We start from the raw sequence: 14,638 nt of genomic DNA, 5'->3' as shown, positions 1-14,638 counted from the left end.
TTCTGAAGATTGTTAGGAGAACGCCCAAACAGGACTAAGGCGTGCAGAGGGGCAAGTTAGGCTCCCCTGGAATCCATCACCAGGGGCCAGCTCTTAGGCCCCCCTGGCTCATGCAGGTACGTCCCCAGGCGGTGGATGGAGCTGGGTTCTCAAGGTGCAAGGGCAGCTCCGTGTTCTCTCTGCCCTCAGTGAACCAGGAAGAGCCACCTTTTAGAAACTTCTGGAGCTCCAGACTTCCTCCACCTCCCCCTCTGCTTCCCCCGCTGGTGCCTGGCGCAGGCCCGGGTCCGCCTCCCGGCCTTGCTCCTTGGCCCCCTCCCTCCTGGGAGCCTTTCCCAAGCCCAGGGAGGACCCCCCCCATGGCTCCCTGGGGGAGGTGGGCGTGGTGCAGCTCGGCCCCAGCCCAGTGCTCGGGGTGGGCGTCTCCTGCACCTGCCCTTTGGGCTCCTTTCCCGCTCTGGGTGGTCCTTCCGGGGGAGCCCCTTCTAGGAGGGCGCCCAGGCTGGCCTCCTCCCAGGTCCACTGGCCATGGCCAGACTCGGCAGCCTGGCCTGGCTGTGCCCGGGGCGGCCACCTTCCCTCTGCTGCCACCTCCCGCCCAAACTCCAGGGCTCATGGTGGCCTCTGCGTGGCCCCTGACATCTTCTCCTGGAGGGAGATGGGTGCCCTGCTGGCACCCCCAGGCTCAGCCCCCCACGCAGGCCGGAGGGGGCCGGCCATGCTGGACACGTGCTCACAGTCTGCCATGCAGCGGGGGTCTGGATGGGGCGTGTGGCCCTTGGGGACTTGTGCTTGGTCGTGGGCCTGTGCCCAAACACCGAGTCTTGATTTCATGTGCTGTCACGTTTAACGGAAACAGAGTCAAGCCAGACTGGTGCTTTCGGCTAGCTCCCCTCAGCCACCTCTAACAGGCGTCCTCGGTGTCAGCACACATCGTCATCGTGCACGGCGGGGGGAGGCGGGCTTCAGATGGCGCCCATCCTGCCTCTAATGGTTCCAACCGGTGGACATTCGGCTCGTTGTTCCAACTGTGCGATGAACCTTCCCTCTTTGTACCTTTGCCAACCTATCGGGTTATCCCGAGGAGATTCCCAGAGGGAGAAGCACGGGGACAGACCGGGCCTCGCTGTTTAACCTTCCTCTGTGGCATCCAGGCGGCCTCCGTGGGCCCCTTCCCTCCCCCAAACTGCTGCCACCTGCGTCAGGTGACTCCCGGGAGCTCCTGAGCCCTGGGGACAAGGGCCAATGGGGGAGAGGTGAAGGCTTCTCCGGGCTGCCGGTTCCCGTCACCTCCCAGTGACGACCAGCTCGTCGGGGGCCCCCAGCAGAGCCGTTGGAGGCCGGCTTCCGTGCGAGTCGTCCCTGGCACCCGCCGCCCTCCAGGTCATGCGCTGTCCCCCTGCTCTCCCCCCTGCAGCTCACCACCCGAGAAGAGGCCGACCTGCGCTTCTGCCAGCTGACCCGGGAGTACCAGGCCCTGCAGCGCGCCTACGCCCTGCTGCAGAAGCAGGCGGGGGGCACGCTGGACGCCGAGCGCGAGGCGCGGGTGAGCGCGGGCCCCGTGCCCATCCCGGCGCGGGGGTGCCGCCACCTGCCCCGGCCTTCGTGCCCCGGGAGGGGGTGGCGGGGAGGCGATGGGGACGCCCTGGAGAGGGGCCCGGCGCTCACCTGCCGGGCGCCGGCTCGCCTTCCTTGGGGCTGCAGCAGGAGCCCTGGCGCTGAGTGGCCAGAGGGCCATGGTACGTGCCACGTCCAGCACACGCCTGATGTGTGGCCGCCTGCAGGACTGGTTTTGGGATTTAAGGCTGAACCCACGAAACCACCGACCCCTTGCATGCTTTGTCATCTCCCTCCCGGGCTGAGAAACCCCCAGACCTGGAGAACTCACCTGTGGAACGTGCAGGGACTGTGGGGGGCTCCCAGCCCTGGAGGCACCCCGTCTTGGTCACCTCCATCCAGAACCAGTGGGGGGGCAGGAGTGGGGGGCCCGGGGGCTTATGCCACCGTGAGAGGAGGTAAGTGCTGGCTCGGGGGCAGCGGATCGTGTTTGTTTCTCGTGTTTTAAAGTAAGCCCTGTGCGGCTGTGAGTGAACAGATTCTCTCCCCTGTTGGGGTCTGTGTATTTTTGCAACAAGAGGAGCCTAACTTTAAGGAGTCTACATTTTTAACACAGAGTAAATGGCACTGCTCCTTGTGCTCCCTGTTTGCTTAGGAAGAGAGATGCTTGTGTACTCCGTGAGTACCGGAGCAAATACTTTGCCTTGGAATCTCAGCCCTTTGTTCCGAACTCCAATGCGGGAACTTGCTGTACAGGGCTATTTGCGTTTGTTTCATTTTTGATTTTTAAAGATTTCATCCGATTGCCACCATTTAAAAGTCAAGAGATTTCCCATCAAAATCCAGATTCCTGGCTCCTCTTGAAAAACCAGTACATCTGCTGGCACCAGCCTTCCCCTTTCCTGTGCCTGTAACTGAATGGCAGTTTCCCTTAGAAATGGGGCGTGTGCCTCCAGTTTGCCAGACTCCCCACCATTCCCTATCACCTCACACCCATTTGGCTTCCCTAACTTACGTGACCTGGTCCTTGAAGGCATTTTGGTTTTCAGCCCTTGCTGTAGGTGACAAAAGGCCCCACTCAGGGAGCTTGGTCGGTCTGAAAGCACTCGGTAGTGTTCATTCACGAGCAAACACTGAACTTGGTTGGAGAGCTGAGATTGGGGCCCTCATGTCTTGGTTCTGGCTCACCCACCCCCACAAGGACCTGGTCCCTTCTCCAGGCTTCCTTGTCCCTGAAATGGAGGTGGTTAGAACCGACAACCCCTCACGACCTTTCAATACTTAGAATCCTCTCAGGAGGTGACCAGGGACCTCAGCGCGGCCGGGCGGTGAGCGCGGGGCCTGGCGGGGCCTGGCGGGCAGTGCCCCATCTCCCCTTGCCCGTGGCCCCTGGGCGGCGCCTGCTCACTTCCTCTTCTCTTTTGCCTCCAGACTCGGGAGCAGCTCCAAGCCGACCTGCTGAGGTGTCAGGCCAAAATCGAGGACCTGGAGAAGTCCCTGGTTGAGAAAGGCCAGGTGAGCAGGGACGGCCGCGCGCCCCGGGCGCACCCCGCTCAAGGGCAAGGGCCCCTGGCCACGGGCGGTGTCCCCGGGGCTGGCCGGGGTGCCCCCTGGGGCTGGGCCGGGCCGAGGACCTGGCGCCCCATCGGCACCTCCCGGGGCGTCAGGGAAGTCAGTACTAGTGGGACGCAGGCGAGAATAAGCGTGGAGGTTTTCAGAAGTCAGAGTGTTAGATCTGACTTGGCTTTTCCTGTGTTTGCCAAAAGAGCAAAAGGAGAATTCCCAAAGCAAAGTGGTGACCAAAATCTTCTTGGACCTGCACCTGAAGAACAGGTGCCTCGGCCCTTAAGATGCCGTTGTACACCTGAACCGGCCCCCAGCCCGAGCTGTGGATTGCTGCAGAGTTCACGGCCCAGGCAGCAGGTTTCCCTGCTGTGATTGTGGCACCAAAGAATCCGGCACCTGTGCTGCTTAGATTAGAGCCACCGCCGCGTGCCTGCTCTCTGAACGGGAGGCCTGGTGGAGAGGCCAGGCCTGGGCCTCGACCATCCCCTGGGGTGGGGGCGGCCTGCAGGGGGTCTAGGTGGAAGGCTGGCCTCCCAGGGGGTGCCTGGCACCCACGGGCAGCAGCAGGCCGAGAAGTGCGTCGTGGGCCCTGCCCTCTGTGCCAGAAAGACCCTGCCAGGCGACAGCACCAGGACACACCCCAGGTCAGGTGCCCACCTGTCTACCTGCCCCTCCAAGCGGGAGCAGCCTGCCCCACGCGGCTGCTCGGGGGTCCAGGGATGGGGACCCGCTGTCCTGCAGCTGCTCTGTCTAAAACATACCTCCTCGGCCAGCAAAGAGGGAGGCCAGAGCCAGTACCCGGCCCCGCCAACCGCCGGGGCGCCACGGCGGGTGCATGGGTAGGTGGGTGCTTGGTGACCCCCTGCCTCTGCCTCTGGCAGACCATCCAAGGGGACGCCCCCTCCCGCAGGCACTGGGGACTGAGGGCATCTGGCAAGTACAGCCAGATGTCATGGGGCCTGGTGGGATGTGTGGAGTTGGTGGAGGTGGGGGTACCCCAGTCTCCTCATCTGTAAAATGGGGTTAATCATCTTGCTTCCAGATTGGGGGAGGGGCAGGAGGAGAGCAGGGAGAGTCACGGGGCAGAGCTGAGGTCCAGGGGAGAGAGGAGACGGCTTTTGCAATCTCCTGTCTTGACTTGCCGCTGACCTCAGCTCTCTTTTCCATATTGAGCTCCTGTCCTTTTAACTCACGTGGTTATGGTCTCTGATTTAACTTCCCTCTCCAGGGTCCTGGTCCTGTGTTGGTGGGCCAGCCCTGCCCTCAACACCTGCTAAATGAAGGGACCAGTTTGGGACAAACAGACGATCCCTTATTCAGCAAGTGCTTACCAGAGCCCTTGCCCCGTGCCAGGACCCGTGCTTGGTACACAGGATAATGTATCAGTTAGCTGTTGCTGTATAATGAGCTACCCCAAAACTTAGCTGGTTCAAACCACACTAGTTTTATTGGTTCCCATTCGGTGTGTCGGCCGTTTGGACTGTGCTCAGCTGGATGCTGCTGCTGGGTCACCTGGGGTGACTCTTGTAGCTGCCTTTGCCTGGCAGGTTGGCTGGAGCCGGCTGGTGTAAAACAGCCTCACTCACACGTCTGGGCGTTGTGCCAGCTCGTGGCCAGGTCTCCCCTTGTGGTCTCTCCTCCTGAAGGGCGCTGGCCTTGCTTCTTTAACTAGTGGTCTTGGCGCAGGGAAAAAGGGCAAGTCCCAAGGCACCAGAGCTTTCCAAGGCTCTGCTCGCAGCACCTTTGCTGATGTGATGGCTTTGCTAAGGCCACGGCCACGCCATAAGGCTGAGAAATAGACCCTTCTCTTGATGCGAGAGCCCCTGAATCACCTTGTGCATGGGTGTGCACGTGGCACTAGGAGGGGCTATTGCCACCTTTGCTGCCAGCAATCTGCCACCCATAAAAAGATGCATCAGAGCCCTGCCCTCCTGGAGACCCCCGCCCCCAGGTGCCTACACGTGTGCAAGCCCCGCAACGGTACAGCGCGATACGTGTTAAGGAAGTGTGGTGGGCAGCGGAGCACCAGGCGGGAGGAAGAGGGCTCCGGAAGGCATGCCCTTCCTTCGCTCACTGACTCATTCATCCACCACCCAGTATTTACACGCACCTGCCATGGGCCAGGTCCTGTGGTGGGCTCTGGGACGCGTTGGTGAAAAGACAGACGCGGCTGTGGGCTCACACAGCTCACGTGAGCAGGATATGACCAGGCCCAGAACCGTGGGGAGCATGCGCTAAAGAAGTGGGACCCCTGCACACAGGGGACTGCGGGGCCGGTGCCATGGGGTGCCCTTCTGGGACCATTTTAACGTCGTTTGCATCTGCGGCTTCAACGAGTGTGAACATATTTAGTCTTTTCCTTAGGATTCCAAATGGGTTGAAGAAAAGCAGCAGCTCATGAGAACAAACCAAGACTTGCTGGAAAAGGTACGTGGAGCTCAGCCTCTAGCCCTTAGCCCGGCCACAAGTGCCAGGGAGTGGGCAGATAAAACCCCAGGAGTCTGAAATCCAGGGGTGGCAGGGCTGGGCCCTTCTCGGGGGCCATTTGACGCCTCCCTCCCGGCTTCTGGTGGTTGCCGGGAATCCTCGGCTTCTGGCAGCTTCCCTGTGCTCTCGGCCTCTGTCTTCTCCCAGCATTCTCCTAAGTGTCCGCGCCTCCCTGCAGATTTCCCTTTCGCAGGGACCCCAGCCGTGCCCTAATCCAGGATGGCCTTGGCTTAACTTGTTTCCCTCTGCAAAGACCCTGCTTCCAAAGAAGGCCACCTCCACAGGTTCCGGGGCTGGGGGCCAGACCAATTTTTTGGGGACGGGACACAATTCAAGCCACAACCTTGCCCCTCCCCGATCCCATAGTCCACTGGGACCTCAGAGCCTGACACTGGGACTGTGAGTCTCTCTCGGTGTCACCCAGCTCAGCTTGCATGAACCGGTGCTGGGCACTCACTGCTTCTCCCGGCAGCCTTTTCCAAGCCTGTCAGCTTGCCGGCTGTTACTTCCTCCCCTGTGGAGTCGAAGCCAGCTTCCCGGGCACTCCGGGCTGCTGTGGCCGCTGGTCCTGGTTTGTGCCCTCCCATCGTGCAGGCCTCCAGGTCGCCTCCGCCGGTGCTTTGGGGGTCCAGCGTCCCCTTACCTTCCCAGGGCACGGGGGGAGGGCAACGTCCTCGGGCGCCTTTACCCAGCCCCCAGGCGCTGAGAGGCTGCGAGCCCCTGCCCTTCCCCTCTGGTCGTGGAACCCTCCAGAGCTCTCGCGGGGAGTGCAGCCTAGGTTAGTAGATCTAATCCTTTGGGCTGAGACCTCAGCTTGTATTTTTTCTTGTTGGGGTACAATTCAGCAACTTGTACTAACTTCACTGAATGTGCAGCCATCACCACCATGCTGTTCTAGAACATTTCCATCCCCCACAAAGCCTCTCCATTTGCAGTTCCACTCACTGGTGTGGCAGACTGCCCCGTGCCTGGGAGAGTTTGGGCAGCCTCCGTCCTGCTCTCCAGATTCTGGGAGCCCCGACTGCCCCAGTGGTAACAACAGGAAATTCTGGTTCCTATTTCCAAACTTCACCCAGGGCGGGAGGCCCACCCCTCCTGGGGGCTCCTGTTGGAAGCAGTAGTGAGGGAGGGCGATCGGAATATATTTTGGGTGCTTCCTCAAAATCCCCCATTTGCACTCTTGGCCTCGTCAGTCCTCACGGCAGCCGGTGCAGTAAGTGCTGGTGACAGAAACCGAGGCAGGGAGCACCTAGGAGCTCGCCCGGGTCTCCAGTTTCGGGCCCAGGTCTTGCCTGCAGACCCATTTGCACTTGCAGCCGCAGAGCACCCACTAAGCTCTCTGGGAAAGGTGAGGCTCATGGTGCCTCCCTGCTGCAGTGTGTGGGGACTCCCAGTGGGCCAATCGTGGGGGGGTGGGGAATCGGAGGCCCCCGTGTTGACGTCGGGAAAGGACCCGAGAGCTCGTGCCTCCATGTCCTCGTCCATTCATTCAGCAGATGTTCAGGGGTCCCGACGCTGGGCCCAACTGGCGGCCACTGAGGTGAGCCAGGCACGGCCCTGCCTCCCTGCTCCCAGCCTCGTGGGCCGTCGCCAATGCCCCCCTCCCCGCGCCGTCCCCCCCGGGAACCGGTCTCCGGCTTCCCCAAGGTGGTCTGTGCTCGGGCACCTGCCTCTCCCGGCCCCAGGTGAGAGACCGCGGCTCTCCTGCCCACTGACCCCGAGGTTTCTTTGCTCTAGATTTCTAGACTGGAAATGGAAGAGAGCCAGCTGAAGAACGAAATGCAAGATGCAAAGGACCAGAATGAGCTGTTAGAATTCAGAGTGCTAGAACTCGAAGTAAGAGACTCTATCTGTTGTAAACTCTCAAACGGAGCAGACATTCTCTTTGAACCCAAACTGAAATTCATGTAAAGCTCCCAGATGTTCTCAAGCATGTGTAAAGGGGACATATTCTAGTTTCTTCTTCTTCTTCTTCTTCTTTTTTTTTTAACCTGTATGTTCGGAATAATTTCACTGCCTTAATGTGTTCTGGAGAGAATGCTCGCCGAAGTCTATGGACGTGTACCAGAGCTAATATATTTATTGCCTACGGCTTGTTTTGCACTTAATAAAATAATTTGTTTTTGCAATATTTTGCCTTTTTTATTTGTGTTTCATTTCCATAACTACTTCTTTCCTGCATGTACAGTCACCTGCTACGCATTCTGCAAACTGGACAGGGCTGAATTGCTGTCGCAATTAATAACACACCTTTTTAAGTGATAGTGCATGCAGCAAATCTCACCTTTTGAAATAGCAGGTCCAACTTGGCCAGCTATTACCTCTGTAAGGTGTTTAATGCTAGTTTGGACTCAATTTCTGTTTGCCAAGGTAAATACAAGGTAAGTAAAAACAGAGCAAAAGGATGCATTTGCAGAGGCGATTAGGAACACTAGTTACGTTGCTTAAACTCTTTTATCAAGTGAATCCAGACCTGCGCGTCCAGCAATATTGGACTAAAAAAATTGACCGTTTGCAACTCCAACTGCGAATCTGCTCTTTAGTGTGGAGGGAGACCGAGGGTGTAGACGTCGCGTGCCTTCAGGAGCTTCCCCCAGTACACACCGTGTTGGACTCGGGGCAAGGATGCCGATGGTGTTCTTGCTTCCGACGCACATCCCGCCCCAGGCGTGTTACTGTTCTGCCATGCTGTCATCTGAATTCATAGTCCTCTTTCTTTTTCTGTTTACAACTCAATGTTTTCAACGGGGCCTACACCCGTGCCGGGTTTCATAAACACGTGCAGTTCACTCCCTGCTCTCTCCCAGCTGGAGCCCCTGCATGTGCGACGGCCTCGGGGAGAGTGTCTGTGCCCTGCTGGGGGTTTCTCGGAGTTTGTTCTCTCCTCCTGGCTGTTGTTAAAATTCAGTTTGCACTAGAACTTCCCGCCTGTACACTGTCCTGTCGGCAGGGACCGTGGCCCGAGTCGTTCTCGGAAACAAGTGGTCCTCGGCTGTCTTGGAAGGGGCTCAGTACTTTAGTGAGGCCACGGCAATTAGAAGCCACGCGCGCGCCTGCTGCTGCTGCTGTTAACTGCAGGCCGTCGGGCTGCGTCTCCCCTGAGGGTGCCATCGTCACTGTGCACCTTAGTAGAACTCTCCTAAGTTTCTCCACATCCTTCAGGCCCTTCAGAAACCCGCTTTCATGTAAATGCTCATGTTCATGCAAAATGGGAACTTCCTTTGATGACATTTTCTGTGGAGACTGCATTTCAACGAGCTGTCACAGCTAGAAGCATGCCCAGAACTAACCTGCCACAGGCTTAGCTCACCTTGGCTGATAATTCCCATAATTCACGGGAACTAAGCAAATGGGTGCCCCCCGACTTCCCCTGGCTTCAGCCTCAGCCAGGAGTCTCTTTAAGACCTGCCCCCGGAACTGGGCTTCTCTTGCTTCCATTCCTTAGCTGAGTTGTTGAAGAGGTCCGCTGCTTCTGCGGCTAGGTTCTGCAGAGGTGGTTCAGAGCAGGTTATCCTTATTTTATGGTAACGCTGATATAATAAAAAAAGCTTTTTGAAGGTGTGTTTGGAAGAAGGCTTCTCTGCTGACCTTCCCCTGCCAGGTGCTAAGAGCGCAGAGCTCTACGTAGGCGGCACATTGGAGACCGGAGCCCTGGAGCGGCTGCTCTTGTCCTGTTATAAACTTGTGTTTTATGTCCGATGAATACATAATCTCTTCTGGGAAAAAGTACCTGTTGGGAGAAATGCTTGCTTTTCCTTCCGTCGTAATTGAGAGAAGACTGTAAACGTAAGGCAGGGCAAGAATCATTGGTGGCTGCGCTAGAGCAGCTCAAGAGACCTTTTGAACTGAGTTGGCAGATTATATTAAAAAGCTCGTGAAGCCAGCGCTTGGGTCATGGGACCTCGGACCCAGCCACCCAAGCCGTGGCTGTGTCCACAAGGTGAAAACAGCGACACCTGCCTCGTGGGGTCGTGACTAGAGGAGCTGTAGACATGCCTGATTCGGGTAATGCCCGAGAGTCCCCGACTTCTGCTATTTACTGAAATTTAGTGCAATTCTTGTTCACAAATATTACCGAGATAATTCTGTGACTTCTTGGGCTGTGGTCTCGCAGTGGGTCCACTCGTGATACTGCGTTAACGATTTCTTCCCAGCTGACTAGGTAAGGCGGGGACGCGTCTCCGAAAGAAGACCTGCGGCTGGGAAAGGCGCGACGCGTAGGGTAGTTCACAGGCAAGGATGTCGCGTCTGAACTTGCACTTTTTAGTAACCCCTTTGTCAACTGGAATTCATTGGTTTTTGCTAAGTAACGGGGAGATGACAAATGAGAACTAGCCCAATAAAATGCTGTTTTTAAACCAAATCTTTTTCCCAGGAGAGAGAGCGGAGGTCGCCAGCCTTTAACCTCCAAATCACCACCTTCCCCGAGAACGACAGCAGTGCGCTCCAGCTCTTCTGTCACCAGGAAGGAGTGAAGGTAGCGTGCCTGGGGGGTGCCTCTCCCGAACCGACAGCCAAGGGCCCACCCGGTGCAGTTGTCAAGGGGTTTGTGTCCTTGTGTCCACCAAAGGGTTGATTTCAGTGAGATACCCCTGTTCCTCTTCCATATTTTGAAAGTTGTAGTTTATTTGTTTAGAAGACCACCAAAAAAGTTACTCTGTGGCCCCCTATAAGATGAGCAGAGTTTGGGGTACAGCCTAAGTGCATACCTCAGCTCAACCACTTCCTACTCTGACCCTCTCTGAACCCCAGGCTCTTCATCTAGGATGGCGTTTAGCACAGTGCCTGGCACGTGGTGGGTGCTCTGTGGATGGGAGCTGGGCTGCTGCACTTGGAACAGCTCAGTGTTGGCCATTTTCCTGGAGTCCTGCCAGGCCCGGGGGCACAGAGATGGTCCTTCCTACCCACAAGATGCCACGGGCCTTTCTAGAAATCATGTTTATGCTGACAAACAGGCCTCCACTCGACCCTTCCGGCTTCTACCAGTTACTAGCCTTTTCTCCTCACTCCCCAAAGGGGTGCCAAGGGGGAAAGCCGGCTCTGCTCCGCGCTAGCAGGAGAGGAAGGGCCTGGCGTCCCATCCCGGACTTAGGAACTGGCGTGGACGGTCTGTGTAGCTCACACAACATTGAACGTTGGAAATCTTTTCCAGGATGTGAATGTATCTGAACTTATGAAGAAATTAGATATCCTTGGCGATAATGGGGTAACTATGACTGTTTGGTTTCCGGTTTTGTGTTCTCGTTTCGATTCGGGTGTTTTCTGTGTGACTTTTTCTGTCTTTAGTTTCTCCCTGATTTCAGAGAGCTGACAAATACAATGTAAGGCTTTTGTATGGCGGTGTTCCTGGGGGGGGGGCTGGGCATTCGTCAGAGAGCTTCTGGAATTGGGTCATCCCACGGCTTGGGAGTTGGGGGGGGAAGCCCTGGAAGTCAGGCCCCAGAAAGAAGGTGGAGTCGCTCGAGATTTCTGAAATCAGAAAGTGCCGCTTTTGCCTTCTTTAAAAGTTTGGCCCGATCGAGGCCCGATTTCCAGATGGCGCAGTGCCACCAAGTGCTCCCGACCAGGGGGCCAGGTCTTCAGGCTCGCAGAGCTGCCTTTAAATGCTGGTCCCCGTAGTGAGAGGGGGGCCCACCCTCGGGGACGCAGCTCGGACAGGAGCCACGAGCGCTGCCCAGCAGTGTCTTCGCGTGGATTTGGAATTCAGTGTGAAACGCCCTTGCCCGTTTTTGTGTTTTAGAATTTGAGGAATGAAGAACAGGTTGCAATAATCCAAGCCGGGACTGTGCTTGCCCTGTGTGAAAAGGTAGAAGCCAGCAGCATTTCTGTCCATCCACCCTCATCCAAGCTTCCCTGCACCATACAAGAAACTGTACATTGGCGTCTCACTTTGTTGTGGCAGCATGCGTGTCCCTTAAGTGCAGTGTGTGCGTCCGCATGTGCATGGCTCTTTCTTCTTACTGAAAGTAACACGCAGTGTTTGTCGAAAGCTTCCAGACCACTGAAGGAAAAAAAACTTCTTCCCCATCAAGAGTACGATCTGCAGCATTTGGTATATTTCCTCCCCAGCTTTTTAAAAATATATGTATATATAACTCAGTTGAAATCACTTTTGATATCCCATTTGTTGTCCTGGTTTGTAAGCTTCCCCCATGTCACTTAAAATGGTTCACCGACATCTGAATGGCACCGCGTTTATCTCACCCCGTGGTTGAGCCATTCCTGAATCATTCCTTAGTTCGATATTTTGGGTGCTTCCACTTTTTTTTTTTCTCATTGACAATCATGCAGTGCTAAACATCTTTATGCACAAATCTCTACATTTTAAACACACCCTTAGGATAGATTCTAGAAGTGGAATCGCTGGGCCAAATGGTATCAACATTTCTCAGGGCTCTGGTGGTTCCTGAAGGCTTTCCAGAAGACTCTCGCTCACTGCTGTGCGGCTGTACTGCTGCCTTGGCACTCACCGTGGCATCTTACAGATGAGGACTCTGCAGATGGGATGGGGAAAAGTTCCGCCACGCCGTTGATTTACTTTTCACGTATCCGCATGCTAGTGATGCTGTTTCTGTGTGTATCATCAGTTGTAATTGTGAATTGTAATTGTATTTCCTTTGAGGATTTTCCATCGGGCTTTGTTCATTCCTTCCTTCCTTCAACAGATATGTGTTTGTTGTAGTCGTGGGTTTTCTCACCAACTTCTCCCAGTGCTTTACAGATGAAAGAGACGGCTCGTCACTGTATTTGTGAAAAACACATGCCCGGTTTACTTGCCTTCCACTTTCATTTAGGACCTTCTGCATACACACTTTGCTATCTATACAGCATTTTATGCAGCTCCTTTTAGATGAACATTAAGACGCTATTTTTATAATGATGAAGTCTTAATGAACTTTTAGCAGGATACCCTCCAGCATCTTTGGAATGACATGTAGCATACAAACCCTGTCTTTCCTGGGCGCTTGTCGGCTCCTCCCCAGTCGATCTGGCCACGGGCCTGTGGCTTAGCCTTGTCCGAGGCCTCACGGGGGCCATTTCACGGCTCGCTCCCACGCCCCAGCCCCTCGCCTGCCTGAGTTGGCTTCCGCAGGTGTGGAGTGGGGGCGGGGCGGGGCACACCTGGTTGGCAGGTAGCTGGGACAGTGTTAGGGACAGAGGACACTCTCATCAGGGAAACCAGGGGGGCCGTCCAGCCTCCCTTAGCGGCGCTCCCTGGAGCGCCACAGGAAGTGCTCCTTGAGACTGCGCCTTGGCGTCAACGCCTGTTTGAGCGCTCCCTGAACAGCAGCCTCCAGGCGCCGAGTGCCGGGCGGGGCCCGGGAGGACGCAGAGGTGGTCTGCCTGCCGGCCCCCCTCGTCGTCCGGGGCTTCCCGGGCTCGGTGGCCTCCCCTGGCCTGCTGCCCCTGGCGGGGTTTCGGCGGGGCAGCCCCATGGCAGCCGCTGCTCGCCTCCGGCTGCCCCACGCCTTGCCCAGCCGGTGGCCTGACACCTGAGCCGCGGAGCCAAGCGGCCTTGAGCCTTGCAGGTTAGTGCGAGGCCTGACAGACACACCTGTTTAAGAGCACCTGGGCGGTGCGCGCTCTTTGGGGACACTGCTTCATCAGGGCTTGTCGGAAGCTGCCTCCCTGCTTCCCGTTGCCCCCCAGGAGCCGTGCCCGGCAAGGTCCTAAGACCTACCTGGCCTGCGTCTGCCCCGCTTTCCCAGAACCGCAGCTTCGGACCAGACCTTCCGTGCTCCAGGGCTCCTCCTCCTCTCACCGGTCATGGGATTGGCAACGCCATCGTCCCTTGATGGATGAGGAATTGGAGCCTGCTTGGACGCTGCCGTCCCTGCTCGCCTGGCTGTGAGCTCTGCCCGCCTCCCAGCACGTACCTGCCCACTCTCGCTAGCCCCATGCCAGCTGCTGTTTGCCTCCGGCTGCCCACGCAGCCTTGCCAAGCTGGCAGCCTGGCCCCTGCTTCTGCGCCCTAGCCTGGCAGGTCGTGCCGGCTGCCCTGGGCTGCCAGCTCTCCGCAGGTCCCGGCAGGGCGGGGCGGGTGTGTGGGCAGCGGCCACGGGCTGGAGTCTCAGGGGCCCCGCCTCTGCCTGGCCCGGGGGTGCCCAGCTCCCCGGCTGGAACAGTCCTTGGGGGGTGTTCATAGGCTTGGCCCGTGTTTGCCCAGATCAGCTCCCGTGAGCCCCTGGCCCTGCCGTCGGCTCTGAATCAAGGGTTTCATCGTCAAATAAACCTGCGAGTTGCTGCAAGTCTTCTCTTCCTGGAGAGTCACGGTCCACCTCTGCATGTGAGGTGGTGAGAGAGCTCGAGAGGGAAGTTGGAAACGGGGTCCGGGGCGCCTGCCAGGGTGGCTGACGCAGCGGCCAGGTGCCTCGCTGTCCCATTTGCCAGGATGCAGGACTTCCACTGCTGAGACTGGGACTGTCCCCAGCAGACCGGGACGAGCAGGCCACCCTCGAGCTGATAAGCCCCCCAGACGCGCTCACAGAGGGCATGAGGGCCCTGGGTGCCTCCGCCAGTGAGCTTGGCCAAGGGTGCAGTTAGCCCCTCTCAACTGAACACACCTTCTCTGTAAACACCGTCCTTCCACGGTGGTAGCTGAGAAACTGAAGTTAACTCCTATTGTCTGCTTAGAGACACAAAACCCGTTTCTTAGCATCTAAATGTAGCGCAACTCAAGCTGCTTGGGGTGGACGATCTTGCTGCCGCAAGCCCCGCTCCCGGTGACCCCTAACGAAGCCCCGTCCCATCTGTCAATCTCGACCAGACGCAGGCCCCTGTTTCCTGGGCTGTGCTAACAAAGCTCCACAAACGAGGGACCTTGGAACAAGCGAAATGAATTTTTCCCGTTTCGGAGGCCGCAAGTCCAAGCTCAAGCTGCCGGTGGGGCCCCGCTCCCCCCGCAGGCCTGGCCAGGCGCCCCCCCGGCCTCGTCCACCTCGGCCTGAGGCCGCAGCAGCCCATCCCTGCCGCCGCCGCCTTCACGGAGGACCCCAGGCCTGTTGGTTTGGGGGCCCCCCCACTCGAG

At 57.5% G+C, this 14,638-nt stretch overlaps 1 protein-coding gene across 1 annotated transcript in view; it reads left to right on the top strand.

Moving 5' to 3' along the window:
* Positions 1-14,638, top strand: part of JAKMIP1 (janus kinase and microtubule interacting protein 1) — a 97,041-nt gene that overhangs the window by 62,397 nt on the left and 20,006 nt on the right. Inside the window, exons 10-16 of the mRNA XM_071217400.1 lie at positions 1,418-1,546; positions 2,989-3,072; positions 5,488-5,550; positions 7,348-7,446; positions 9,986-10,087; positions 10,763-10,816; positions 11,351-11,416. Coding sequence (XP_071073501.1) covers positions 1,418-1,546; positions 2,989-3,072; positions 5,488-5,550; positions 7,348-7,446; positions 9,986-10,087; positions 10,763-10,816; positions 11,351-11,416 — 597 coding nt within the window. The remainder of the gene's footprint in view (positions 1-1,417; positions 1,547-2,988; positions 3,073-5,487; positions 5,551-7,347; positions 7,447-9,985; positions 10,088-10,762; positions 10,817-11,350; positions 11,417-14,638) is intronic.

This window comes from Dasypus novemcinctus, chromosome 1, assembly GCF_030445035.2.
Source record: "Dasypus novemcinctus isolate mDasNov1 chromosome 1, mDasNov1.1.hap2, whole genome shotgun sequence".
Classification (NCBI taxonomy): Eukaryota; Metazoa; Chordata; class Mammalia; order Cingulata; family Dasypodidae; genus Dasypus; species Dasypus novemcinctus.
The sequence above is the reverse complement of the archived record's forward strand: the minus strand, read 5'-3'. Positions and strand labels throughout refer to the sequence as shown.